General features: G+C 49.6%; 3 protein-coding genes and 1 long non-coding RNA gene across 4 annotated transcripts; 1 reads left to right on the top strand and 3 right to left on the bottom strand.

The window, feature by feature from the left end:
- The first annotated feature begins 1629 nt into the window (after positions 1 to 1629).
- Positions 1630 to 14920, top strand: DNAAF2 (dynein axonemal assembly factor 2). Its single transcript, XM_015631829.3, has 3 exons — positions 1630 to 3496; positions 12346 to 12492; positions 14175 to 14920. The coding sequence occupies exons 1-3, from the start codon at positions 1631 to 1633 to the stop codon at positions 14664 to 14666; spliced, it is 2505 nt and encodes an 834-aa protein (XP_015487315.1). The 5' UTR covers position 1630; the 3' UTR covers positions 14667 to 14920.
- LOC117244543 lies at positions 5447 to 6672 on the bottom strand. The gene is made up of 3 exons (XR_004497860.1): positions 6596 to 6672; positions 6195 to 6312; positions 5447 to 5532 (listed from the first exon to the last, which is right to left on the bottom strand). It is a non-coding gene; the product is annotated as an uncharacterized LOC117244543 (long non-coding RNA).
- Positions 14921 to 16143: 1223 nt separating the features above from the next.
- Positions 16144 to 18001, bottom strand: MGAT2 (alpha-1,6-mannosyl-glycoprotein 2-beta-N-acetylglucosaminyltransferase). The gene has a single exon (XM_015631830.3). The coding sequence runs from the start codon at positions 17963 to 17965 to the stop codon at positions 16625 to 16627; it is 1341 nt and encodes a 446-aa protein (XP_015487316.1). The 5' UTR covers positions 17966 to 18001; the 3' UTR covers positions 16144 to 16624.
- Positions 18002 to 19584: 1583 nt separating this feature from the next.
- Positions 19585 to 23778, bottom strand: LRR1 (leucine rich repeat protein 1). The gene is made up of 2 exons (XM_033515295.1): positions 22501 to 23778; positions 19585 to 20421 (listed from the first exon to the last, which is right to left on the bottom strand). The coding sequence occupies exons 1-2, from the start codon at positions 23094 to 23096 to the stop codon at positions 20169 to 20171; spliced, it is 849 nt and encodes a 282-aa protein (XP_033371186.1). The 5' UTR covers positions 23097 to 23778; the 3' UTR covers positions 19585 to 20168.
- Between the last annotated feature and the right edge of the window lie 2497 nt (positions 23779 to 26275).

Below are 26275 nucleotides of genomic sequence, written 5' to 3' on the forward strand. Positions count from 1 at the left end.
ATATCAATGATGGGAAGCACAATGCAAAAGTAAAAGGAGAGATGATTGAACTGGCTGATTTTCAATGATACAGATCAAATTGGGAAGCAGATTTGGGGTTGATGATTACATAAATTAATTAAATTTAGGAACAATTTTTGCTTCATTTTGTGATAATCATCAAGCCCAGAAGCCACTTGCAGGCTTTGATGTCACATATTTTTAAATCTGCACTTGTTCATTCCACCAACTGGAAAAAAGCCAGCTGCAGCACCAAAGAAGTATTAAAATGTTTCAAATAATGATGGTATAGAACCCATTAGGAAAAGCATAAATTTATCTTCTCCTTGTTGGAAAGGCCTTCCCAGGGAATTAATAACAGGTCAGCCCATTTAACTTCTATTTGACTATAAAAAATATTACACCATGAGATACTTTAGGTCTTTAAATAGTTGAAAACATTATCAAGTCTTTCCTAGATAAAGAAATAGAATAGCATTGTGAACTCTTTTTAAAAGAAGCCTTCTAAGTACTGTTTTTCTTCTTTTCTACTGTATTTTCAGCAAGCTTCAAGGACTCTGAATTTTTGTGGCACTGAAAAAAGGCAGTGAACCCATGTGAAACCAACAGTAGCTCTTATTTTTTGCCTTCGTTTCATGGTGTATTGTGGACTTTTTATAATAAATGTCCAAGTCAAAACCGAATTGTTTTGTACACAAATAAACTTTTACAGGAAAAGACACTGGTGTCAGTTTAGATAAGTTGTAAAGTCAGAGTGAAAAACAGTTGGCAAAATATAAAGGTAAGTGGATGAACCAGCTGCATCAGAACAGGAAATGAGCATCTTTTAAAAAAAAAGAATTAAAGTTAAGGAGAACTTGCATTGCTAGTTATCAGAAAGGGAGTCTGGAAATGGGGGAAGGATTTTTCTTTGGGAAATGCCCAGGAAAGATCTGCAAGGTGTTTTATAATGGCAGCACCTATTTGAAGATGGTGTTATGCAGACAGGACAGGAAGTGCTAAAAGCAAGGACATGATCCTTTAGAACTTCTGGAGAAGGCTGGCAGGAGGAAATCTTGATGGAGGAAAGTGGGAAAGAGCAAAACTCAGCCAACCCCTGCTCCAGGTGCAGAGTGGGGCTGCCCCAAGTGCCCAGGCCTGGTGTGCCACAGAGGGGAACCTTTGTGTCACAGCCCGCTGGGCTGGCATGGCCCAGGGCAGAAACAGGAGGGACAGCGGGACACGGGCTCTGAGGGGACACGGGCTCTGAGGGGACACGGGCTCTGAGGGGACACGGGCTCTGAGGGGACAGCAGGGCCGGGATGGAACCTGGGTCCCATACGAGACTGGACTGCTGATTTAAAAATGCTCTGTGAGGGGATGACCCTGGAGCTCAGAGCTGTGGGATGGGAATAGAACATAAACTTTGATGACGGTGCTAAACCAGCCCTGCTGATGCCAGGGGTGATGTCCGGAAACCACTGAGGGGAGGGATGGAGAGGCCTCGGCCCGGAGGGCCAGCCCGCCATGTTGTTTGCCGTCTCTATAGTAACCGGCGCGCCGGCGCCGCCATCTTGTTTACCGTCACCACAGCAACGGCCGCCATCTTGTTCGGCGTCCCCACAGCGGCGCTCCGGGCCGTGCCGGGGCCATGGCGGGCGCGGGGCGGCTTCAGGACCTGGACCTCAGCGCCGAGGAGGCCGAGCGGCTCCAGCGCGCTTTCCGCGACGAGCGGTTCCGCGAGCTGTTCGCAGAGTACGCGGCCGAGCTGACCGACCCCGAGCAGCGCCGGCTGTACGAGGAGGAAGTGGCGGCGCTGGAGCGGGAGCGCGGCGTTGAGGTGCGCTTCGTGCACCCCACGCCGGGCTTCGTGCTGCGGACGAGCCAGGAGGGCTCCCGCCGCTGCTACATCAATGTCTGCAGCAATGCCCTGATGGGGGAGCCGCGGGCCCGCGCCGAGCGCGGCGGGCAGCGCTGGGAGCTGCCCTACAGCCTGGCCCCGGGCCGCGAGGAGCTGCGCCCCGCCGGCCGCCGCCGCCTCCTGTACGACGTGGTGTTCCACCCTGCCGCGCTGCGCCTGGCCGCCCGCAGCGCCCGCTTCCGCCGCCTGCTCTGCGACACGGCGCTGGAGGCCGTGGAGAGCCGCTGCGGGGTGCGGCTGGACCGCAACAACGCCACCGTCCTGCGAGGAGTCTCCTACAAAGGCGTCCCACAGGCGCCCGTCATCCGCTCCCCGCTGCCCGGCGGCGCCCCAAAGCCGCCCGACGACGGGGAGTCCCCGCTGCCGCCCTTCCCCTTCCCGCCCGCCGCCGCCCCAAAGCCGCCCGCCGCCGGAGGCTCCTCGCCCGCCGCGCCCCCGCCGCCCTCCGGCCCCACCACGCCGCGCTGGAGCATCCGCCACCGCTCCTACGTGGACCTGCAGGACTACCGGCACAGCCGCGACTCTGCGCCCAGCCCGGTGCCGCGGGAGCTGGTGGTGACGGTGGAGCTGCCGCTGCTGCGCTCTGCCGAGCAGGCGGAGCTGGAGATCCGCGGGCGGGAGCTGCGGCTGGACTCGCGGTGTCCCGCCTACCGCCTGTGGCTCCCCCTCCCGTACGACGTGGACGAGAGCGGCGGGCGGGCCACCTTCAACAGGGCCCAGCGGCAGCTGCAGGTCACGCTGCCCGTGGTGCCGCCACCGGGCCCGCGGGAGCGGCGGGAGGAGGCCGGGCCCGCTGCCGAGGAGCCGGCGGAGGCAGGGCCGGCAGAGGCGGGCGGCGGAGCGGCTCCTCCTCCGGAACTGGGCCCTGGCGGCGCGGCCCGGAGCACGTGTGGCGGCGGGGAGCCCGGTGATCTACTCGCCGAACCCCCGGCTGAGGCACTTTGTGATCCATCTGCCCAGCCCCTCGCTGAACTGTCCGTAGAACCACTCTGTGACCCGCCCGCTGATCCCGCCGAACCCCTCACTGAACCCCCCGTGGATCCAACCTCTGAACCCTTTGCTGATTCCCCCGCTGAACTCCCCGCTGAACCTGCCACTGATCCAAGCTCTGAACCCCCTGCTGCTCCAACCACTGACCCCCCCTCTGAACCCTGCGCTGATCCACCCGCAGAACCACCCAGCGAGCCCCCGGACCCGCCACCGCCCTGCTCCGGTGCCGCTTCCCCCATGGGCAGCCCCGAGCCGGCCGTGCCCACGGGGGACACCCCTCCGCAGGCCTCCGAGGAGACGGCCAAGTGCCCTCCTTTCCGTGCCCGGCAGGACGAGGCGTCCCTCACCCTGCTGCTGCTGGTGCCCGGCATCCAGCCCCAGAGCCTCCACGGCAATGTGGGCACGCACCATTACAGCCTCCGCTTCTGCAGCGACACCGCTGCCTTCGCCCTCTTCCTGCGCTTCCCTCCCGCAGCCGCGCTGCTGAGCCCCGAGAGCAGCGTCAGCCTCTCTGCCCACAACGCCGTGGTGCGGCTCGCCAAGGCCCCCTGCAGCACCGGCCTCTGGGACAAGTTCAGCTTCGGCCTCGACCCCTCCGCTCTGCAGGTAACAGTGGCACCTTTGGGGTGTCACCTGCCCGAGGTGTGGCTGCTGCTCGGTGAGTGGTGTCTCAGGGAGGTGTCAGGGGCAGCTGGAAGTTGCTGCTTCCTCCGAGAGCTGCTCCAGGATGTCAGTGCGGTGCCCTGATTTGTGCGAGTCTCGTACGAGCAGCGCCATGGAGCTGACCCCTTCATCCTTGGAATTGGAATGACTTCTGCCTCCCATACAAATATTTTTCTAAGGGAAATTCTGGTGATGGATGAAAACGGTGCCTATGTCCTCTGTGTCCTTAGTGTTCACTGTTAAAGCTCTGTAAGTTGCTCGTGCAGCCTGTTCACACAAAGAACGAGGTTTATGATACACCAGGCTTACACACGTGTGCATACACCCTCAAAAAGTGTAGGGACAGTGTCCCTGTGTCTGTGTTTTGGGACAGAATTCCCATTTACAGCCCCAGGAACACCCATTAGTTCAACCAGAGCAGAACAGCAAGCAGCAGCTGTGAACTGCCCCAGTTTTCTGGGTTAAATCTTCACCTGCTCTGTCCGAATATGATTCTAATTTAGGATTTTCTGATTTTATGGGTTGTTGGGTAGTGATGCTCCCGTGGTGGGAGAAAGTGGGGTGGTGGCATCCAGTGTCCCCAAAGGGCTGCCCGCCTTGTGACACTGTCCAGAACCACTCACACGAGTTTTGTGGGGAACCATGTTCCTCTGCGAGCTCGGACTTCCACACAGCTCCTCATGAGCAGGGTTTAAAGCTGCACAGCTCTTGTGTAACCTTCCAGCCATGGGATTTGGAGTTTGGCTGGAGATGAGAGCAATAAAATCCTCTGCAGTTTGGATCACGTGCCGTGGGAGTGCAAGTCCAGGATGCTGGCAGGCTTCAAGCGTATCCACTGGGATAGACTTGGCTTGGAGCAGCTTAATTGCTCCATCCCTACAACTAGAAGTGACCTGTGGATGATTTTGAAAGGTATTTATCCAATTAGTGTTTGTGCAGCTGAAACCACGTTGAATTTCCCACTTAGCAGCCGCACACCTTTTACAACAGCAATTCCTGTGAAGGAGGAGCTGATTATTTCGGGGAAGTATCAAAGATGATGAATTTATGGAGAACCACCCACGCTGAGCTGTTTGCAGAGCATTTCCTTTGCTTTTACCGGAGCGGGAGCCTGCAAGTCTGTGCAAGTGGGGCCACAGAACACTCAGTGCTGCTGTTCAGTGCTGGCATCTGGCACTGCCTGCTGCTGCCACGTCAAAAAAGCCACTGTGTAAACTCCTGCCTGGTTTCTGTGCAGGTACAGAGGCTGCCCAGGGCACTGGTGGAGCCAGTGAGATTTCCATCCTTGGAAATGCTCAAAAAACCTGTGGATGTGGCACTCGAGAACATGGTTTAGTGGTGAACATGGTGGTGGTGCTGGGTTGGTGGCTGCACTAACAGAAGTTTGGTATAAATGGATTTGTTATTGCAATTGGAGGAACATTTTGTGATTGAAAGTTGTTAAAAGACTACCCAGTAATGAGATTTTTGGCTTTGTGAGTTATAAAAAAAAACAACCTTGAATGTGCTGATTTTCTTATATATTGCAAAATGTTTTGGGTGGAGTAGAAGAAAGAGATTGGGCATTAGTCATCAGCTTCCCGGCCATTCATTCACAACAGACTCCAAGAGGTTCTCCTGGCCTCCAGTCCTTTTGGACACTGGGACTGCAAATTGAAGCAGGAGAAATAAACTGAAGTCATTCGTCCTGTTTGCTTTTCTTTTAATCTGTGCTATTTCCCCAAAGTGCCTGAGAGCTGCACTCGCTCAGACTGAAGGGAGAAAAATGAATATTTAATTAGAGCCACTATTAGATGCTGCCTTCTGGCCATTAACCATTTGTTCCTGGTCGCTTTTCTTCTGCTTATGTTGATTTCTTCAATTTGTCTGATGCCACCTCGGGGGTTTTTCTGCCTTGAGTCTCATTCCATAAATCAGAGCTGTGGTTGTTGCACTGAGACCCACAACGAGTCACATCAGTCACTGCAGAGTGCAGAGCCCTGTAAATAAATGCCTTTGGGGAGTTTTTGGGGTTGAGGCAAACAGGAATTTTGTCCTGGAGCAGGAATTTTATCCTGCACCTCCCAATCTGCTTGTTGGTCATCTCTTCTCCCACAGCAGCGTTGCCAGAGGATAGTGCCTGGCAGAAGTGAATCATGGAATGTTTGGGTTGGAAGGGATCCTAAAGCTCAGCCAATTCCACCCCTGCCACGAGCAGGGACACCTTTCCCTATCCCAGATTGCTCCAAGCCCTGTCCAACCTGGTGAATGTTTTTAACAGCTATGGAATTCCTGCTCTGCTCTATTCTGGGAAGTTGCTTCCTGCTGGAGGCCGAGGGTTGTGTTCCATGTGTTGTTTCATGGAACAGATTCCAGAGCCTGCCTGCCCAAATCATTCCCATTGAATGTTCCTTCTTGGAAGTTGGTCTGATCCACGTACTGGTAGAAGAATGAGTTGAGCTCATCCTTAGGTCACCGTGCTTGAAACAGAACTTCAAGCGCTGCTTTTCCTTTTGTTGTCAGCTGTGGCTGAATCCCTGTGCTGGAAGATGATCTATTTAGAGCTCAGTTTCCATAGATGCCGAGCAGTTGGAATTCCCACCCCAAAAAGTGCCTCTTTTCAGGAAATCTTTACAGTGCCCTGCTCTTCCCTGGACTTTACCTGTGAGGAGTTTCACTCCTTAGGAAAAGCAGAATGTCCACACTGCAGTTGGACTCGATGATCTTGGAGGTCTTTTCCATCCTCTTGATTCTATGGCTTGTTATGGTGCCCAGAAATCCTATAAAAATAAAGATTCCATAAGTTTGGACATTGTGGGCTTAGGGTTACGTATTTCAGGTGTTTAAAAGCCACCTTTTGTCGCTGCTCTGGTGTTCAGTCACTGCACCAGAGACCACAGTGCTGACCTTGCTCTGTTTTTCCAGGGAATAATCTCATGACCTGAGGAAGCTGCCTGATTTCCCCAGTGTCAAAATCTCTGCCTTTTGTCTCAAAATACCAGCCAAGGGCTTTGCTCTCTCCATTACTCTTCACTGCAGTTCACCCTCTGGAACCTTCCACACCTTTTGCTTAAATCCTGGGAATTCAGGCCTGGGAAACTCCTGCATCAGAGGGTTCTCCTTCATTTCCAGACAACACAGCCTGGGGAGTAAATGATGAAGGAAGAATGGTTGGGAGTTAAATAACCATTAATAAAATCTGTAAGCCTGCCAGGCAGGGTTTCTGAGAACGTGTCCTGGTGTGTCCTGGTTTATGGTAGTGCTGGAGCTGAGCAATTATGGAAATTGTGCCTTTGGAAAGCACTTGGAATGTCTTGGAATGTTTGGCCTCCTGGGGTTAAATGCCCGATTGGTAACAGAAATAAAAAGCAGTTTTCTGGGGGTGTACTGAGCTGCTGAGACTTGGGGGCTCAGTTCTAGGAGTATGTGAAACCCATTTGGCAGGTAATTAATTCTGCCAGCAGTTTTGGGGTCGTGTCTGCTCCTTTTCATGGGATTAGAAAAAGACTGGTTCATGCAGGAATTCCCTTTTAGGCTGATCCACCCTTCCTGCCCTTCTCAGAGGCCTGGAATGGGTTTGTTCAGAGGATGTGTGCTCAGTCCTCTGGTCAGTTCCCCCTGGGCTCCCCTCGCTGGGCAGGGAACTGCAGCCAGCCCATCCCTTTCCTAAAAGATCCCCTCAGATCTTAGGGAGAAAGAATATCAGGATTTAACTCACGTAAACCCCCACGGGGCTCCAGAGAACAGCAGGGAGCAGAGGAAAACAGAGGAAATATTTCCTCTGCTTTCCTATGCATTGCTTTTTTAACATTTACAGGCTGAAAAAGATTATACTGAACATTCCTGAGGAGTTCATGCTTGGAGCTGAGGCTGAATTACGATGTGTGAGGGATGCAAATGGGAATTTCTCAAAGATAGGGAAGTTTTGTTTAACTTTCCTGGGAGTGTTGAGGCCTCATTGCAGGATGTTCTACATGGATTTGATTTTTCTGCTTGGCACAGCCACCAGTGCCTTGTGAAGGAGACCCTTTGGAAACTTTTGTTGCTTTTTCCTTCAGAAAGCAGCTGGTAAAAAAACATGTGGAGCTGTTGGAGCAGGTCCAGAGAGGCCATGGAGCTGCTGCAAGGGCTGGAGCCCCTCTGGAGCCAGGCTGGGAGAGCTGGGAATGTTCCCCTGGAGAAGGGAAGGATCCAGGGAGAGCTCAGAGCCCCTTGCAGGGCCTGAAGGGGCTCCAGGAGAGCTGGAGAGGGACTGGGGACAAGGGATGGAGGGACAGGACACAGGGAATGGCTCCCAGTGCCAGAGGGCAGGGATGGATGGGAGATTGGGAATTGGGAATTGCTGGCTGGGCTGGAATTCCCAGATTTGCTGTGGTTGCCCCTGGATCCCTGGCAGTGCCCAAGGCCAGGCTGGACATTGGGGCTGGACATTGGGACAGAGGGAGCTGTCCCTGCCATGGCAGGGCTGGGATGGGTGGGATTTAAGGTCCCTTCCAACCCAAACCATTGTGGGATTCTGGGATGATTAAGTGCCCCCTAGAAGAGGCTGGGATAAGGTGATCTGGGCTGATCTAACCTGGCCTTGGACACTCACAGAGATCCAGAGGCAGCCACAGCTTCTCTGAGCACCCTGTGCCAGCCCCTCCCCACCCTCAGAGCCAGGAATTTCTGCCCAATATCCCATCTAAATTTCCCACATCCCTTGTGTGGAGCTGCAGGTGGCAGAGTTCTGTTGCTCCTGGCACTGGGACCGTGTGGAAAAGGCCAAGGGCTGCAAGTGCCCCCGTGGGCTGTGCTGGGCTGGCTGAGCTCAGAATTAGGGCTCTGGTGGATAAATGTTTTCCTTGGTTGGAGAATCAACCAAGCATGAAACCTTGAGAGCCGTGTTGGGAAGTGTAAGACATGGATGTTTTAAACCTTTGCTGCCTTTTGTGGAGAAATCCTTCCCAGACAGCTGTTTTGCCCTCATTTCCAAGCTGTTTGGAGTTGTTGCACAGTTTCTTTGGAAGTCAGAGTTCTAATTTTCAATTTCCAAGCTACTATAAAGACTTATTGTAATAGTCAGGGGTTACTTCTAAGAAGATGCTGCTGGAAACTGGGGCTGTTGAATGTAATCCTACAACAGTTTATTTTCGGTTCAGTTAATTCTGTGCTCAGCATTTCAAGACTGTTGGCAAGTTTTTTGGGAGGTCAGAGAAGGACAAAGAAGGAGAACACAACAAACTTATTATTTCACATTTTTCAAAGTAATCTCTTCCCCAAGCTACATTAAGGATCATAATTAGTTTGCTTCTGCTATAAAACAAACTAATTTCTGAATAGTCTTTAATTGGTAGCTGCATTTTGGGAATAACGTGACTACACAAAACAGTTATGTCAGGAAACATTATTAACCTACTGATGAAGCTCATCAAAGCTTCCTTGGACCTGTTTCATCTTTGCAGTCATGAGCACCTTGGAAAAGTTTTCATTTCACTACAGGTACCAAAACTTTGAGTTTTAAATTCTCAGGTCTCAGAGCTGGTTTGTGCTGGGACCCCACAAATGCAGAGGTCAGGAAATCCAGGTCCTTTTCCATATTGGCATGAATTGTTGGGTTTTGACGGAGAGGTTGTGGCTGCTCCATCCCTGGAGTTGTCCAAGGGCAGTTTGGATGGGATTTGGAGCAGCCTGGGATAGTGGAACCCATGGCAGGCTTGGAACTGGATGGGATTTAAATCCCCTCCCAACCCAAACCATTCTGAGATTCGCTGATCCTCTCATTACAGGAACCACAAAAATAATTTAAGCCTGAAATCTGTCCTGCTTTTCAAACTCACAGCCTGTGTGGGAGGTAACTCTGGATGGAAACTGTCTTCAATTTGGATAAATTAAAGCAGAATAAACCCATCTGAGTGCTGAGGGCAGCCGTGAGGGGACCGGCTCTGCGCCGTCGGTGCTGTGAGACACAAGGATGGGTTTGAATGATGAAGTGCTCTAGAAACCAAAGTCATCCCTGCTAAGGTTTATGTTAATTTGGTCTCAGTTTAGTCACAGGGAAAAATGAGTGTGTACCAAACAGCAGATGACAGTGTGTGCAGGGAAAAACAAATTAAATTCGAAGTTGCTAAGAGAACATCATAAATACCAGAAAATAAACGGCTTAAATTGAAGAATTATTTTACAGGGTCATTGAAATCAGCTGCAGATGGTTGTCCTCTGTTTGCTCTGGCTTGGAAGGCAGAGCAGGCTTTAGAATAAATTCCTGAATCATTTTTTTCCAAGGTCTGTGCTCTGATAACATCTGCAGTAATATAAATGCCTTGGTGTGTGCTTCCCGTGAATGCAAAGTCTGAGTTACAGTGGCTGGTGGAACAGGCTAATGATAATCATTGACAACAAACACATCCCAGATCCATGATTTATGGCAGGCCACGGGGTAGGGATGGGGTAAAATGGTAAATATTTACAAGAATTCAGAGTTGGGCTGGGCTGAAACTTGGTAAAATTGGTTTGCAGTAATGAGTCAGAATTAACAGAGCAACATCACAAGCGGTTACTTTTTATCCTCATTTAAAGTACTGATTAATCATAGAATTATGGAATATCCTGAGCTGGAAATGCCCACAGGGATCATCCAGGGCAGCTCCTGGCCCTGCACAGACACCACAACAATCCCAGCCTGGGCATCCCTGGGAGCGGTGTCCAAACCCTCCTGGAGCTCCGGCAGCCTCGGAAATGTCACCATTCCCTGGGCAGTGCTCTGGGGGAAGAACCTTTCCTGCTAATAGACCTCCCATTCAGTTTTAGTTTTTTAAACAATATTTTCTGCGAAGAAAACAAATTCTTTTGTTTTTAATTAGGATAAAATTCTCCAGAAAGGTTCAGCACATTCTGCTGAGTCCTGATTGTGCTGAGGAGGAGCCGGTGTCCCTCACACAGCCACGGGTGCCAGATGCAGATTCAGAGGGGAAAAAAGATTATTTTCCTCATTTTATGGAGAAAAAGTAGGATGGGACTTGGAACAACCTGGTCTAGTGGAAAGTAATGAAAGTTCCTGAAAATATCCCATGGCAGGGGGCTGGAATGAGATGAGCTGGAAGGTCCCTTCCAACCCAAACCGTGATTCCCTGACTTGGATTTCAGCTGGGTCAGGAAGGTTTTGCTTTGGAAGTGCAGGCAGGGCACCAAAATCCCAAATCCCCTCCAGGAGAGGCTGAGCTCTCTGTCTGTGCTCTGTGGGTCAAACATTCCAGGGCAGAGCTGGGAATTCTCCTCCTGAGCCGCCCAAGGATCGGGTTCCGGAGCTTGTGGGAGTTTTGGTGCCGCACAGATTTTGTGTCTGCGGCCCCTGCCTCGTTCCTGTACTCTGACACCTTCCCCTGAGCTCTGCAGAGTATTTCCACAGCCTAAAGCTCTGGCAGATCCCTCTCTGGCAGGCAGGAGAGGATGCAGCACGAGGGAATAAGAATTTTAGGCTTTGCATGCAGAAATGCAAGAAATAGGGATGTTCTGAGAGGGTTTTCAGTCAGGGCAGCTCTGCTGTACTTTAATCTCTCCCCAAACCATCCCAGCATCCAGTGCTGGCTCTTTGCCTGGATTGTAATCTTTCTGGATAGAAAATGAGTCCAATCCTCTGCCTTGGAAAACCAACAGTACGTCTGTTATGACTTTCCATATTGTGATTTCTAATTTAACTAGTGGAAAAAATAGGACTCTGGCTTATTTTTCCAATCCTGGTTTGTGGAGTTTTTTTTGGGTTTTTTTGGGTTTTTTTTTTAAGATGACAGTTAAATTTTGTACCTCAGACACAATGTGACATCTGGCTGTGCATAAGGCTCCATCCACAGGGGGCCAAAAATGTGCAGAATTGCCTTTTTGCTTCTCGGTCTGCAAGATGTCAGTGATAATTGAATGTAACTTTCATTGGATTGACAAGAGGGTTGAACTGGACCGAGAAATTGAAAAGTGTGACTTAATGTGGAAGGTTTGCAACTTGTCCCTGTTATTTCCAATTAAATAAGGAAGGTAATTCCCAGAACCTAAACTACTCCTCTAGGTCAGACTATTTTTATTGTGTCTGTCCTTAGCCTCAGCCTACACAGATGATGTAGGAATAACCCAAGGACAGGGAAAGCTCTGCAGGTCCTATGAAACAGCCCCTCCAGGATATATTTTAGGACCTTTAATTACCTGTAATTGATTTAAATCTCTAAACCTGTAGCAACACGTTTCAGGTCGTGTTTATGAACATCCTGGAAACACACCCCAGGCTGTGTCTCTGCCTGGGGATCCCTCTCCTTTTGTTTGTTTTTTTTTCCCAACTGGTTTGGCTGCGTGGAGATCAGAGCAGCCTCAGTGGCTGGGTGTGAAATGGATCCAGCCCTGAGTGTTCCAGATCTGATCTTGGAGTGAGGATCCTGCAGTGCCTCTCCAAGGAGGTGTTTGTGTTTTCCTAAAGACAGACAGGAGACAAACCCACCACAGTCTGACACCTTCCTGCTGTTAGGACAGGTGAGGATGGTGGAACCAGGTCAGTACAAATAATTTTTCAGAGAGAGTCTAAATCTCTGTATTAGTCACCCATCCAAAGAGAGAAATAATATTTCCTTTATATTTGATACCATGCAGATTTGTACTTTGAAGCAAAATTAGCTAAGCACTGGTCTTAATTCATTTCACCTCATTCTTTGAATGTCTGGTTTAGAATTTCTCTGTCAAGCCATGAATGTGCTGTGAAACTTGTGCTGTCCTGGCTTTCTTTGCAGCAAGTTCTTGGCCCCAATACCCACAAAAAGAACATAACCTGCTGTTTTCTCTTTTTTTTTCTTTAGGAAAGATTGTTTGTCAGTGAGGAGAACGTTGATGGATTTCTAGGCACTGCTTTCTGCCCTTCCCCTTGCTCCCAATCAGCACTGGAAAGGCAGCCATTAATTGAAGTGCTGGATGTTACTGAGGACAGAATTCAAATCAGGGTGGAGGTAAGGATCCAGGAGCAGCACAGGCTGATTTATGTTCTTCAGCAAGATCCTATCAAATCCCACTGGAACAGCTTTGTTCCTGTTTTGTAGGAAACTCCAGGACTGGGGTTATTTGCAAGTTAAATGTCAGTTTTCAGAAGCAAAGCTTGTGTTTGTGCCATTTAATGTGACCAAAGATTGAAACCTCCTCTGTTTCATTTGGAAGATGCAGAACTGTGATCCAATCATTTAAAAAAGTGCTTTTTCCTTGCAGGAATAACTCATTCACTCAGCCTTGTACAGGTAGAGAAATCCTAGAGGGTTTTATCTGGGAAGAATCCTGCCTCATCTTTATTCAATCCATGTATTGGAATACTTGGTGGGTTCCTGTTGTGTAGATAATTAAACATGAGGCTATTAATCTTAAACACTGGTCTCAAATTCAATCCTTGTAGTTTCAGGCCTCATTCAGGCTCTTCTTCCTCTGTCTAGAGCAAGACAGGCTGTTTCTGGGATCTGCCACGGGATTAAAGTGTCCTCCCTTGGCAAAATAGATGGACAGATGAAGAAATCCAAATGTTCATTTTGTAAGGAGGAAAATGTGAGATAAACCCCACACGTTCACTGGGATTCCTTCATTCAAAATTCAGATGAAACTTTTCTGAAAAGAAACATAAAAAGCAGAAACAAGCAGGTCACTGCTGTGGCCATGAACTGGGGACTGCAGCTGGAGTTAATGTGTAGCTGGTTTTTTGGGAGGCAAGTTCAGATGAAGCACATGACCTCTGGAACTGGGCTGGAGGCCCGAGGAGTTTCCCAAAGATAGCGGATCCAGCTTAACTTTTGCAGCTGCTGTGGGCTGGACATAAAAAAAATGAAATTCTGAGTGTTGGAGAGCAGATGAGTCTGGTTTGGGACCTAAGGGCAGCTGAGGTACCTTAAATCATCACATTCCTGCTCCTGTGTGGGGCCAGGAGTTGGAGTTGATGATTCTTGAGGGTCCCTTCCACCTCAGGGTATCCCATGATTGTGTTTTCCTTTGGGAAGGACTGACTGGTGTTTCTCATGTTTCCTGCTGGGATGAGCAGTGGTTTGGGGGTGTGAGAAAGAGCCTGTGTCTCTGAATCCATGAATCCAGCTGCTCTTGGATAGATCCCTACCTCTCCTGACTCTCCACTGCCAGGGACCTATGAATTCCCAGCAGTTTTTTGCCAAAACACACAGTAATGGTGAAATTTGGGCAGTGCTGTTTGGACAGCACTTCTCCCTTCCCGAGGCAAAGGGCAATTCCTGGATGAGCTCCGCAGTCATTCCCTAATTGCTTCCAACCTTGCACCAAGAGTTGAGATCCCCGGCTGATTCTGTGGCCACTGGAATTGGGAGATTTTGGGAATCAGGCTGGGTGTGCTGAGTGGCTGCTGCCCAGCACCTTTCCTAGAGCAGAGAAATCCTTGGGAAGCAGAAGGACCTCCCTGGACATTCCCAGACAGGAGCAGGAAAACCTCAGCACCCACTCACATGGCTTCTAGAATGAGAATCATGGAATCACAACTCGATTTGGAACCTTTTCCAACCCCCATGGCATGGGCAGGGACACTTTCCACCATCCCAGTGGCACTGAGCTGTTGGAGAAACAAATCTCTCCTGTCTTGGTGTGCACAGTTTGTTCCAGCTAGAAAATAATTCATTTCTTTCCTTGACAGCCACAGGAACTTGATGGAGAAGGAACACTTGGCAGCTCGGGGGGAGCCCTTTCTGGAAGGACCGACAGCAACTACCCCGAAACAAAGGCAGAAACAGAGTGTCCTGCAGCCGAGGGAGGTGCTGCAGGGTCCAGCCCCGCTCCCACAGCTGGAACAATAGGAAAAGCAGGCTGTGCTTCACACCATTGTTTGCAGCATGAACCTCCTGCCACCAGTTCAGCGATTCCTGGCGGATCTGGGAGAAAGGAGCCCGATTTAGAAAGTGCTGCTGCAGCAGGACACACAGCCCCGGCCCCAGGCTCTGGAAAACAAGGAGAAGTGTCAGGGGATGAGGATGAGGATGAGGAGGCAGCCCCAGGGCTGGGCAGCAGGGCAGGATCCCCCGTGCTGCGGGAGGTGAACCCCGAGGACGGGAGCGTGCGGATAATCCGCGATCACCGCACGTGCTGCCCCGTTCCCTTCCACAACTCTTTGCTCTACGAGCTGGATTAGTTTCATTGATTTAAGGATTTCCTTCTGTTGTTTGATGCTTGCTCTGACTTCCATGTGATGATTCCAGAGCCCATGGGTTCCCACTGAAACCGGTGCAACACCAAAACCTTCCTTAACTTAAAATTGTTAATAATTTTCTAATCACATCTTTGGCAATAATTTTACTTACAAGAAAAGTTTGCAGTTGGAGGTGACTCTGAGCTCCTGGAAAAAAATGTATCTTTATTGTTTACATAAATTTTTTTATTCTCTTTCCTCGTTTCAGGGATTATTTGTATATATCCTCAGTCTAATGGCTCCCTCGGGAATTGAGCAGTAGTCATCATTTTCCAAACCTTTCATTTTGTGATAACTGCAGGATTAGACTTGCAGTGATTCTTAGCAATCAAATGAAATTTCTAATTACCCGGAGAAGTTCTAATTAGTCTCCTAGAAATAATCAACATTTATACCCTGTATTCCATCCTAGTGCTGTGCTTCAGATCTGCAGCACCCAGATATCCCCCAGCTGAACAAATTCCATTGCACAAGAACATCCTCTGAGCACGTCTGCTCTGAAGTATTTACAATTGGTGAAATAGATTCTCTTTATCCAGATTAGATTTATTTTTCTCAGTTTCCCTCGAATTTCAGCGTTTCTCAGCCCCCTAAAGCACAATAACCGAGAGAACACATCTAATAATAAACTTCCTGTTCCCCTTTCCTCACTGCTGCTGAACCAACTTCTGTTTTCGTTTGAGAGGTGCTTTAGAGGAGAGTTCATTTTGCCTCCTTTCAGGGCACTGCTGTCACATTTCTCTGTGACCCGTTTGGGTGTGTGGTTTCAGAGCTCAGCAGGAGCCACAGCTGCCCCAGACACCTGCCCTGCCCTCCCTGGTGCCACATCCTGCAGGAGCTTTGCTGGGCTCAGCTTAACCCCATCAGCTTTTTGGGAGAGGTCTCGGAGCGTGAGGCACCAGCACAGCTTCAACACCAGCCCCGACCCAGCGGAACACAACACAGAACGATTACCTTGCAAAATTGTGCTTAAATAACCCCTGAAAAATGAAAAAAAAAGCATTTTCTTTCTCTGCCATGTTTCTGTGTTCTACAAAAGCTGCTGAGGTGCTTTTGCCAGAGCTGAGTTCAAAGAGGAGTGGCCTTAGAGGTGCTGCAGCATTCACAGACGGCTCCGTGGCCCCAGCTCAGCCCCTTCCCACCCCACAGCAGCAGTTTTGACACAGCTAATTTGGAACAACTTTTTCTTTTTTTAAATCCAAACAAAAGAGGTGTTGTGCCACCAATTTGCTACTCTTTTCTGCCTCAATTAATGAGTATCATTAAAAATTTAATGAAGTTAAATTCACACTGCTAGAAGGGGTGATGGCACACGTCCAGCCCTCGGGATTAAAGAAGAGAAACTCCCCCCTCCTTCCCATCCTGACTTTTTAGGAACACAAGATGACATCATCTTTTTGCTGACAATCAAGAACTTCTCTAGGCTTACAAAACAATGGAATTTTTATTTTGGCAGAACTAAAAAAATCATATATTTATCTACATCGTAGTAAAAACAATGCAATTTATTTATTTTTTTTCCATCCTTCATATATTCATCGACACAGCGCAACCGAACCGGGACTCGGGGATCGGGGGTGAGGTGACCCCGGGTGGGACCCCAGGCACCACCAGAGCTTTGAAGCACCAAAAAAGATGCACTTAAAATTGTTCTCCTCCTCCTCCTCCTCCCAGCAAACACAGCAGCAGGTCACTTTTTGCGTAGGGGCTGCAGCACGTCACCCGTTTCCAAAACGTGGTTGCCAAACATGAGAGATTACTATTTTGGGACACCTTTAACAAGAATGTTTATTCATATTAAAGCAGAAACCAACTCATAAATGCTGTTTATACACGTGTGTGTGCCTGGAAGAGACACAATGGAACAACTCAAGGAGAAAAGGCGGCTGCGAGGAGGATCCTCACTGGAGTCTGCGGTAACTCTTACAGAGTTCGTGGTCCCTGATGTCTCCCCACCCTCCGTTCTTGACGTGAGGGGACAGGGGAGCCATGGAGTACCTTTTACTGATGCTCATCGCCTCGGGAAACAGGTACTGTTGGTTGCTGTTCAAGAGAGAATCGATTTTGGCACTCTGGGTGGACGGTCTGCAGGATTTCTTGTGGTGCATGCCACAGTCCCCCGTGTGAAAAATCCTGGGGATTTCGGGAACCAGCACTTTCCAGAACTTTGGAAGACAAGAGACAGTCAAGTGCTGCAGAGTCCAATCCCAGTTGTAATCATCGTAGGTGCAGAAGGCGTCCGTGCACTCGATGAGCTTCTGGTAGGTGTCTCTGCCGAAGGCCATGCCCATGTTGTGCTCCGTGGACTTCCACGTCTTCATCTCCACCTTGTCGGCTCGGCCGGCGAAGCCGCCCCGCACGGGGCTGTAGGTGCCCAGCGACACGAGCTGGCACTCGGGGCACTCTCGCTGGCGCAGCGCCCAGAGCTGCTTGAGGACGTGGTAGAAATCGGGCGCCAGGTAATGATCCTCCTCCAGGAAGAGCACGGGCCCCGCGTGCTCCCGCAGCGCCCGCACGCGCTCCCACACGAAGTGCAGCTTCCACCACCAGTGGTGCTTGGTCTGCGCGAAGCGCGCCTCGCGGTAGTGCCCGAACGAGTCGGGGAACTCGGCGTTGATGCAGCCCAGGCGCAGCGCCGCCGCCTTGCCCACGTCGCGGGGGCAGTCGCGGGGGTCGTGGCCCGGGAACTCGCGCGGGTACAGCTGGATGCTGAACGGGAAGAACACCTGCAGCACCGGGCAGAAGTCCACGCGGGCCGCCAGCCGGTTCAGCTCCTCGGCCCACAGGTCGTGGCTCAGCACCAGCAGCACGTTCTCCACGCCCGCCGCCCGCCGCAGCGACTCGAGCAGCAGCCGCAGGTGCTCGGCGCGGTCGTGCACCTGCACCACGAGCACCACGTCGGGCCGCGCCGGGAAGCGCCCGGCGTTCCGCACCGGCTGGTCGAAGTTGAGGCGGTACACGAGCGAGCGGTAACTCAGCGTCGCGTTCTCGGACAGCACCTCCGCCGCCACGGCGGCCGACGCGTTGGCGACGGGGCGGCGCGGTACCGGCGGCGGGAGCTCGCTGACCCGCGGCGGCTCTCCGGTGCTACCGGGACCGCCCCGCTGCTGCTGCTGCTGCTGCTGCTGCTGCAGCTGCTGTCGCCGCCTCCCGCCGCCGCCGGTGCCCCAGAGCGCCAGGGCGCAGAGCGCCAGCGCCAGCGCCAGCAGCAGCACCTTGCGCTTGTAGACGCGCAGCCGCATCGTCCCGGCGGCGGCGGCCCCGCTCCGCCGCTCCCGCCGCCGCCGCCGCCGCCGCTCCCGCTCCCAGCGCGCGCGCGCCGCCGCCGCCCCGCGCGCACACGTCGCCGCTCCCCATTGGCCGCCGCCGCGGCAGTCGCCGCCTCGCTATTGGTCGGAGGAGCCGTCAATCAACTTCGCGGAGCTTCCGCCGGGCTGGGGGGGCCGCGCAGCCGCCGCCGCCGCACCGCGCTGTGATTGGGCGGCGCCGAGAGGGGGCGGGGCCAAAGCGTGAGGCGGGGGGCGGGAAGGGGCAGCGAGAGCCTTCGGGATTGGGGAAAAAAATTGGAAAAAAACTCTGGAAACGCAAAGAAAACCCAGGGAAACCGTCAGGGATTCCCGGGAGTAACATCAAAGAGAAGTGAATACTAGGTTTGAAAAATAGCACGTTAAAAATCATCCTGCAATGACAAGGATAAGGTGAGAAATCATTCTGGAAATGCAGAAATAAGATAAAATCATTGTAGGACTGAAAGAATAAGATAAAATAATTCTAAGATTGAAAGTAAAAATATTCTAAGATTGACAGAATAAAATAAAATAATTCTAATTTGAAAGATTAGGATTATAAATCCATTATTGAATGGTAAAAAATAAGAAAAATCAGATTAATTAATTCTATAATCAGAAGTATAAAATGAGTCTAAAGTTTTCAGCATTAATATAAGAGTAAAATAATTCCAGAATTGCAAGAACAAGACAAGGAAACCTGGCAATTATAATATATAGAAAGATAAAATATTTCCAGAATTGTAAGGACAAGATAAGAAAACCACCCTGGGCTGGCAAAAAAAAAATAAAAAATAAAACTATTCTGGCATTGCAAGAATGACACAATAAACTCGTTCTAGAATGGCAGGAAATGCAAGAAAACTGTTCCAGAATGGTAAGAACAAGAGAAAATAGGTATAGATTTGAAAGAAGATAAAATCTAGAATGGTAACAAGAAGTTTGTTCTAGGATTGTAAAAATAATTTATTGTAAATTTTATTTAAATAAAATAGTTCTAGAAAGGCAAGAATCCCTGCCCCAATTCCCTTCTCTGTTCACATGCTCCACCCAAAAGGTGTTTTTCCATGAGGAATCTCTGCAGTGGGAATCTCTCCCTTCAGGATCAGCCCTGGTCAGCTCTGGTTACATGGGAAGGGAATAATTCACAGGATCACTAAAATCGGGAAAAACCCCTAAAATTGAGTCCACCCATCCCCAGCACTGCCCAGGCCAGCACTGCCCCGTGTCCCCAAGTGCCACATCCACACGGATTTTAAATCCCTGCAGGATGGGGACTCCCCTCTGCAGGAAGGAATTTTCCCTGATGTCCAAATTAAAGCTTCCCCAGCTGGCACTCAGTGCTGCCTCCAAGCCATCACATTTTCCAAGGAATGGGATTCCTAAACACTTCTCAAGGGATTTTTGTTCCCTGCTGTTCCCATCTCCCAGTCATGAAGCAGCTGACAAGACAGGAAATAAAAGAATTTGTGGATATGCTCAACCTTTTGGTGTCTTCCCCAGAAAAATACCAGCAGTTAATTCTTGGAATACCCTGGATGGAAAACTCCTCGGACAAAACACAAATCCACACGTCCATAGAAGGGTTTCAAAATTTATTAAGTCAACACAGTGAAACAAATTCAAGAATCACTGGAGGATTAAGAAACAAAGTTTCAGGCACGTATTTAGAAAAAAGACATTTCTGATATCACAAAGAAAAACCCCCAAAACCACATTTGCTCTGGTAGAAAGCCAGCAATGCTGGTCCCTGCTCCCAGTGGGAATGTTGTAACCTTTAAAAAAAAGAAGCACCTGGAATTAACCGGTCTGGATGTGGCTTCTCCTCCCTTGGGAAGAGCGGAGTGCAGTCCTTGCCTGTGGGCAGAGCTCAGAGCCTCACCTGGGAAAGTTTGGGATAAATCCACTTTGTCCTTCCAGGAAGGAACCACTTACCCCACAAAAACCACCAAACTCCGAGCAAAGCCCCGGCAACAGCGAAAGGGAAACACATTCTAAGGGAGGTTCTCTCCAGCTAAACGTTGTGTTCCAACCAGAGGAGATTCCAGAGGGGGACAAGAGTCAGGCCAGGCGTGTCCCCTCGCTCCCAGAGGGATTTGTCTCCGCAGGAAACGCCTCCAGGCTCCTCCATCCCCAGACACAGCAGACAGAGCTGGTGTCACCCATTGCTCTGGAGGTGCCTGTCCAGGAACTGGGAATAGCAGTCCAGGGAGCAGAAGTAGCAGAGGACGGGAGCGTCCGTGCCCCCCATGTTGTCCACGAGCACCACGGTGTGCGCCACGTGGTGCAGGTTCATGGTCACCGTGATCTGGATGAAGCTGCTCAGGCAGGAGCTCCCACACCGACACGTTTTGGCCACTTCCAGATCCTTACAGAGGTGGGAAGGGAGGAGGTGACAGCCGTAAGGGATTCTGTGGGATGAGAGGAGTGGGGGGGGTTCAGCACAGTTACCTGTGGCACCTGAAGGCACTGACAGGACACGGGCACCAGCTGGGAAATGCCATTCCCAGGGCACACGGTGCCTTCAGTTGTAGCTTTCGTGTTTTCCAGATTCTGTTGTGTGACTCTGAACTTCGCATAAAGCGTGAGAGAGTTCTCCTCACAGCTCAGTCAGACACAACAATCCTTTTCCAGCCACTGCTGCAGGTTCAGGCCCCAAAAGTGTAAAAAAAGTCAAACTGATGGAGCAATCTGGGAGGATGGGGCTTCATAACCTGAAGCTGTAATTGGACAATGTGAAAATGGACCTAAACTTACAAAAGTGTGAAAACTCCTGACCCAGGGTCCATCTGGTACTGCCCAAGGTGCATCCTTTGAAGGGGTTTTTAATAAATATCTGCTTTATTCCTTTAACTCTGCCCAGCCTCTCTAGGCATCCCAGACATGGAAAACCGGAGATTTGGGACTGGTTAGGAACGAAATGCCACTTCCCTAAGGACATGAACTCCACAACAGGGAGCTCACAGCAATCCTGGGCCACAGCCAGTTACAGAGTTAGAAAGATTAAGAGTAATGAGAATTAGAGAATTAAAGGAAGATTAAGAATAATGAGACAACTGGGCACATTCTGTTCTTCCCTCACATTCTCTGTGTTTGGGCCTGGCCTGGCACAGCACCCACAATTTACTCCTCCCTCTCTTACACCGAGGAGTAGCAGCATTGAACCACAACTCGGAGAAAGCAGGAGATGAATTGAGCCTTTTGCAGCAGCACTGCCCTGCAGGCATGAAATTAAAAGTTTCTCCTGCTCCACAGCTCTCTGCATCCATCGTGTCAGCACTGACATCCAGAGCTGGGAACAGGAATTGCTCCTTTTGGAATTTACAGCGGAGCAGTGTCAAGTTTGGGGTAGAAATGATTCCCCTGAGGAATTCTGTCGGGGTGGCTAAGTGTGGGTCTCAGCAGTGCCCAGCTGGCACTCCAAACTCAGCACAGATCCCACTGACTCACATCCTGCCTCCACCTACACATTCCCCAGCCTTTCCACACACCATCACTCACACAGCTAAGACTCCTCTGGGGCTTTTTGTTTTTCACCACCTTAATTTCAGAACACCCTTTTTTTCTGGGAAAAGCAGAATCATGTACTCTGGTACTTTCCCAGAATCAAGACTGATTTCCAAACATTATTTTTGCATCTTCTCCTTCTGTTTTGTCCCTTTCCCAAGGTCTTTACAGCGACTGAAATCTGACCAGTGCTGAGGGATTAAATCCTCTAGAAAAAAGCCTTAAAATTTACATCAAACCCACTGCAATTTATATAAAGCTGGGAAAGGAGACATGTGGGGTTTAATTATAAAACCAGCAAGGTCAGCAGTGGGTGATTTGGCCCAGAACGCTCAGCTCCTTTCAGGGTGTGACCATGGATGCCTTTGGTGCAAATTTCTGCACAATTACCCCGGCTTTATGGGGCACTCCCCACCCTCAAGGCAGGAACAGGCACAAGATGCAGATTAGGGACACTTCCAGCCACTCTCCCCACCTTTTCAGTGCCAAATTTCTGCCTTTGTGCTCCCTTCCCCTTTCCCTTCCTTGTGTGGGGGAAGAGGAGGGAGCTGATAACAAACAGCAGCCTGGGAGGATGGTATTTACTTGGTGAAATCGTGTTTTTTTAAATGACCTCCAAGCTGGGCTTGTCTGAATGAGCCAGAACACCTTCACTCCAACACCAAGGGAAATTGGGAGCTTAAGGAAAACCTACAGCAGGGAGAAACCTGAAGAAGTGGCTCAGGGTTGTAGAATTGATTCTCTTTTCCCAAAGTTAGCCAAAAATATTCTGTTCATCCCCCCTTGATGGATGAAAACACTTCAATCTCTGTCTTTCCTTAAATGCTTCCAAAGGCACCAATTCCCTGCCTTATCCTGATGACTTGACAAGAGGAATTCAAAGGAATTTTAATCTTATGAAGTTAATGGGTGAGAAAACAGGCACTGAGGGGAAAGGACCAGGTGAGAAGGAGCAGCGCCAGGTGTGCCCTCACCGCCCTTACCTGTGATTGACCGTGGCCCTGGCAGCACACTCCAACAGAGTCAATGGGATTTTCAGCTGGATGTTGGGAACCAGCGGATTGGGCTGCTCAAAAGGATTCCCAAAGAGATCCAAGTTCTCCAGAGAGAGTTTCCTGAAGTCACAGGGCAGGAAGGGCAGCTTGTTCCGTGCGGCCGACAGGAAGCGCAGGCGGCTCAGCTGCCCGATCCTGCAGGGCAGGCGCAGCAGGGCGTTGTCATCCAGCCGCAGCTGCACCAGGCCCCGCAGCTGGCAGAACTCGATGGGCAGCGCCTGGATCTGGTTCTGGCTCAGGTCCAGGAACTGCAGGGATTTCTGCAGGCCCGAGCTGCACAGGGCCCCGCTGAAGGCCTCCAGGTGGTTGTCGTGCAGGTCGAGCTCCTGCAGACACACCAGGTCCCCCAGCGTGGCCGGCAGCTGCTTGATGTGGTTGTGGCTCAGGTCCAGCTTGCGCAGCTTCTTCAGGCACAGCACCCTGCTGTCGATCCTGGCCAGTTTGCAGTACGAGGTCTGCAGGTGCTCCAGGGAGAAAGGGAAGCTCTTGGTGAGGGGATAATCCCTCCTGGAAGTGATGATCATTTTGGTTTTGGGTTTCTCCACGTCAGAGTTCTTTGCTGGGACCAGAGGTGAGAGAGGGAGAACTCCGGTGTCGTTGCCTTGGTGAGCCAGTCTCACGGCTGAAAGGAAAGTCTTTAAATTGATCACATTTGCCTGCAGGGGAACACAAGGCTGGAGTTAAAAAAGTTCATTATCCTGGTTATTAACACCTTCTGGGCTGTTTTGTGTGCTGTCACTCAGCAGGGCAATGGGATGGGAGAGGGAACAGCTCTGTTATGAATAATCCTGGTCAAACTGCGCTGCAGCACCCAGGGAAGGAACACAGCACCGAATCCACAGTTGGAAATGAAGGACAGAACAAAACCCCCAAGCACTGGGAGCCCCTTAAAATCCACCAGGATAAAAAGAACAAACACAAATGGGGAAATCAGAGATCTAAAACCTGAGGCAATAATTCCTGGAAGCTGCTAGGAAGGAAGAGGATGGAAGGAAGGAATGGAAGGAAGAGGATGGAAGCTGGAGTTGAATTCAGCAAAAGGAAGGTGGAAGCTAAGTTGGTGCTTGTGGCCACACACAGGGGCAAATTCTTTACAAACAAAGACCAAATAATGCTTGAGGTGGGATACAATATTTTGGCAGTAAATCCCAGGATGGTTTGGGTTGGAAAGGACTCAAGCCCATCCAGTTCCATGGCAGGGACACCTTCCACTGTCCCAGGTTGCTCCAAGTCCTGTCCAGTCTGGCCTTGGACACTTCCAGGGATCCAGGGGCAGCCAGAGCTGCTCTGGGAATTCTATTCCAGGGCCTCCCCATCCTCACAGGGAAGGATTCCTTCCCAAATCCCATCTACTGCTGCCCTCTGGCATCAAAGGCTCTCTCTGACTCTCAATATCAGAGCATCAAGTGGTGTGTATTTTAAATAATGATCCAGAAAGCTCTGATACATCTGCTGCACTGATTTAATTCACTTTCATGAACATCTGTGACCAAATATTTGTCTTCTAGATTTTCCAGCATGTCTCTGCTTGAGCTGATGTGTGTCTGGCAGGCACTGAGCTAAAAAGTGAATTCTAAAATAAAAACCACACTGCCACCATAGAAGGAAAAGAACTAATTTGGACTTCAGAGAGCCCACAGGTTGTCCTTGTGTTCCCAGCTGTCACCTGCCCAAGCTCAGGGACACATTTTGCTCCTCAAACACAATTTTGCCCCTAAACGTTTAGACGAAATCTGAGAGGGTTCAGGACTAGAGCACCCAGCAGAAGAAAACAAGGATACTTGAGACAATCCTGGATAGAAATGTGAGAGAAAAAAAGACACTAAAGGTCAAACTTCATTGACTGCATCTGTAAAGTAAAATTATCATTTTCCATAAGCATCCCAAGCACAATTCCTGCTGTGACACCTTCCAGAGGTGGGGAAGATGCACAACAAACTTTCTTTGTATCCAAGGTTATCCAGAGAAGCTGTGGCTGCCCCTGGATCCCTGGAAATGTCCCAGGCCAGGCTTGGAGCAGCCTGGGACAGTGGAAGGGGTGGATGGGCTGGGATTTAAGGTCCCCAAACCATCCTGGGATTCTAAGACCACCATCCCTCATTATCTCATCCAGTCTCACACACACATTAACAGCTACAGAATTTCCCTTAATTCCAGGCACATTTGTGGCATTTCCAAGATAACTAAAATAGGAATTAAATCCAAAAAGTCCTGCAGATCTGGAAGGACCAAGTGAAATCAATACTGTGCACCAGAATGAAGTTACAGGCAGGATTTCTTTGCTCTCAAACACAAAGCACAATTTCCCCCCCCGCAAGGGCCACGTAAGATCTCCAAACCTCTTGATGAGAAACCCTGAATGTGCTGAGGAAAATACTCACACACCAAAAAAAAATAAAAATAAAAAAAGGCAATAATTATTTGGAAGAGCTCAGGATGGAATTTCCTGCCCCAAGCCCAAAGTCTCAGCCACAGAGATGATGCTGGGAAAGGAGTTTAAAGTGTGTTGGTGCCTCCCTGAGTGCTGCCGAGGAAATCGGAGCTGAGGCGGCTCCAGGGAAGCAGGCTCAGACCTGCTGAAGAGAAATAAACTCCACAAAACACCCAGAATTTATTATTTCTGCTCCAGGGGTGAATGCTCTGCCCTGCTGTTTCCCAACTCTGTTCCTGACCTGGCTGAGTGCAGTAAATCCAGTTCCTGGCAGAGCACAAGCAGGGATTTTCCCTTTTCCAGTATTTGGAAATCTCTTTTCCACAAAGTTTTTGTTCATCTTTGAGAGTTAAGAAGCTTTTCTGTAAAGAAGTAATAAAAATCTGGCAGAAAACTACAGAAAAATGATGAAACATCTTAAATTTGGGTTCTGGATTTGGAGAGCTTAAGAGGAACTTGTAATATTTTGAGATCAACTTTTTGATTTTTCACTCTCCAGAAAAAAAATTCAGAGTAAAGGAAGCAGAATTTATTCTGAATCTAATACAAAAGCCTTATTTTTTCCAAAATACAGAGCACATTGGCTTCTCACAGGAAAAAAAATACCTGGGTTTGGTGTCCTCCCTTCCTATTTAACCCTTTAACAGGTTCATAGAATTCAGGCTGCTTTCCTCAGATTCAGATAACAGAAACGAAAAAGGATTTTCTGAACCATCAATCAGCATGATTTGCCTTTATTTACACAGCCTGACTCTAAAGTTTTACGTAAGAACTCAGGTTTTAGAAAACCTGGCCCACTTTTCTCTCCTATGAGGCTAAAAAAGATTCCTGCAACAGGCAGAGAAGAAAAGGACACGAGAATTTAGTGATAATACATGTTTTTTTAGTGAGTTTAGTGCTGTTAAAAACACTTTCCAAGTCCTCTGGGAACTGTGAATAAATACATTGGTATCTGAAATAAGGTGAGATGGTGCCTGTGTGTGCTATGAAAGCCACGGTGAGCACGCTGATGTTTTTGTCCATGAAAACAAGAGGATTCTCCATTTTTTTTCCATGAGGAAAAATATAAGGAGCAACTATTTCATGCAATTTAAGGCCAAAGATCAACATTGCATCAGAGGGCTGAAAAATTTTATTTCTGAAGAAGCTGTGAAGCAAAGCATGAAAATGGATTTCTGAAGCAGAAGAGGAAGAACACAGCCCAGAAAATAGGGAATGGCTTCCCAGTGGGGCAGGGATAGATGGGACACTGGAAAGGGATTTTTGGCTGTG

Source organism: Parus major, chromosome 5 (genome assembly GCF_001522545.3).
Source record: "Parus major isolate Abel chromosome 5, Parus_major1.1, whole genome shotgun sequence".
In the NCBI taxonomy this organism is placed as follows: Eukaryota; Metazoa; Chordata; class Aves; order Passeriformes; family Paridae; genus Parus; species Parus major.

Coding starts and splice junctions, on each gene's coding strand:
- DNAAF2 (XM_015631829.3), top strand. CDS start 1,631: ATGGCGGGCGCGGGGCGGCTTCAGGACCTGGACCTCAGCGCCGAGGAG. Junction 3,497..12,345: donor TCGACCCCTCCGCTCTGCAG/GTAACAGTGGCA, acceptor TTTTTTCTTTAG/GAAAGATTGTTTGTCAGTGA. Junction 12,493..14,174: donor GAATTCAAATCAGGGTGGAG/GTAAGGATCCAG, acceptor TTTCCTTGACAG/CCACAGGAACTTGATGGAGA.
- MGAT2 (XM_015631830.3), bottom strand. CDS start 17,965: ATGCGGCTGCGCGTCTACAAGCGCAAGGTGCTGCTGCTGGCGCTGGCG.
- LRR1 (XM_033515295.1), bottom strand. CDS start 23,096: ATGATCATCACTTCCAGGAGGGATTATCCCCTCACCAAGAGCTTCCCT. Junction 20,422..22,500: donor AGGGCCACGGTCAATCACAG/GTAAGGGCGGTG, acceptor CTCATCCCACAG/AATCCCTTACGGCTGTCACC.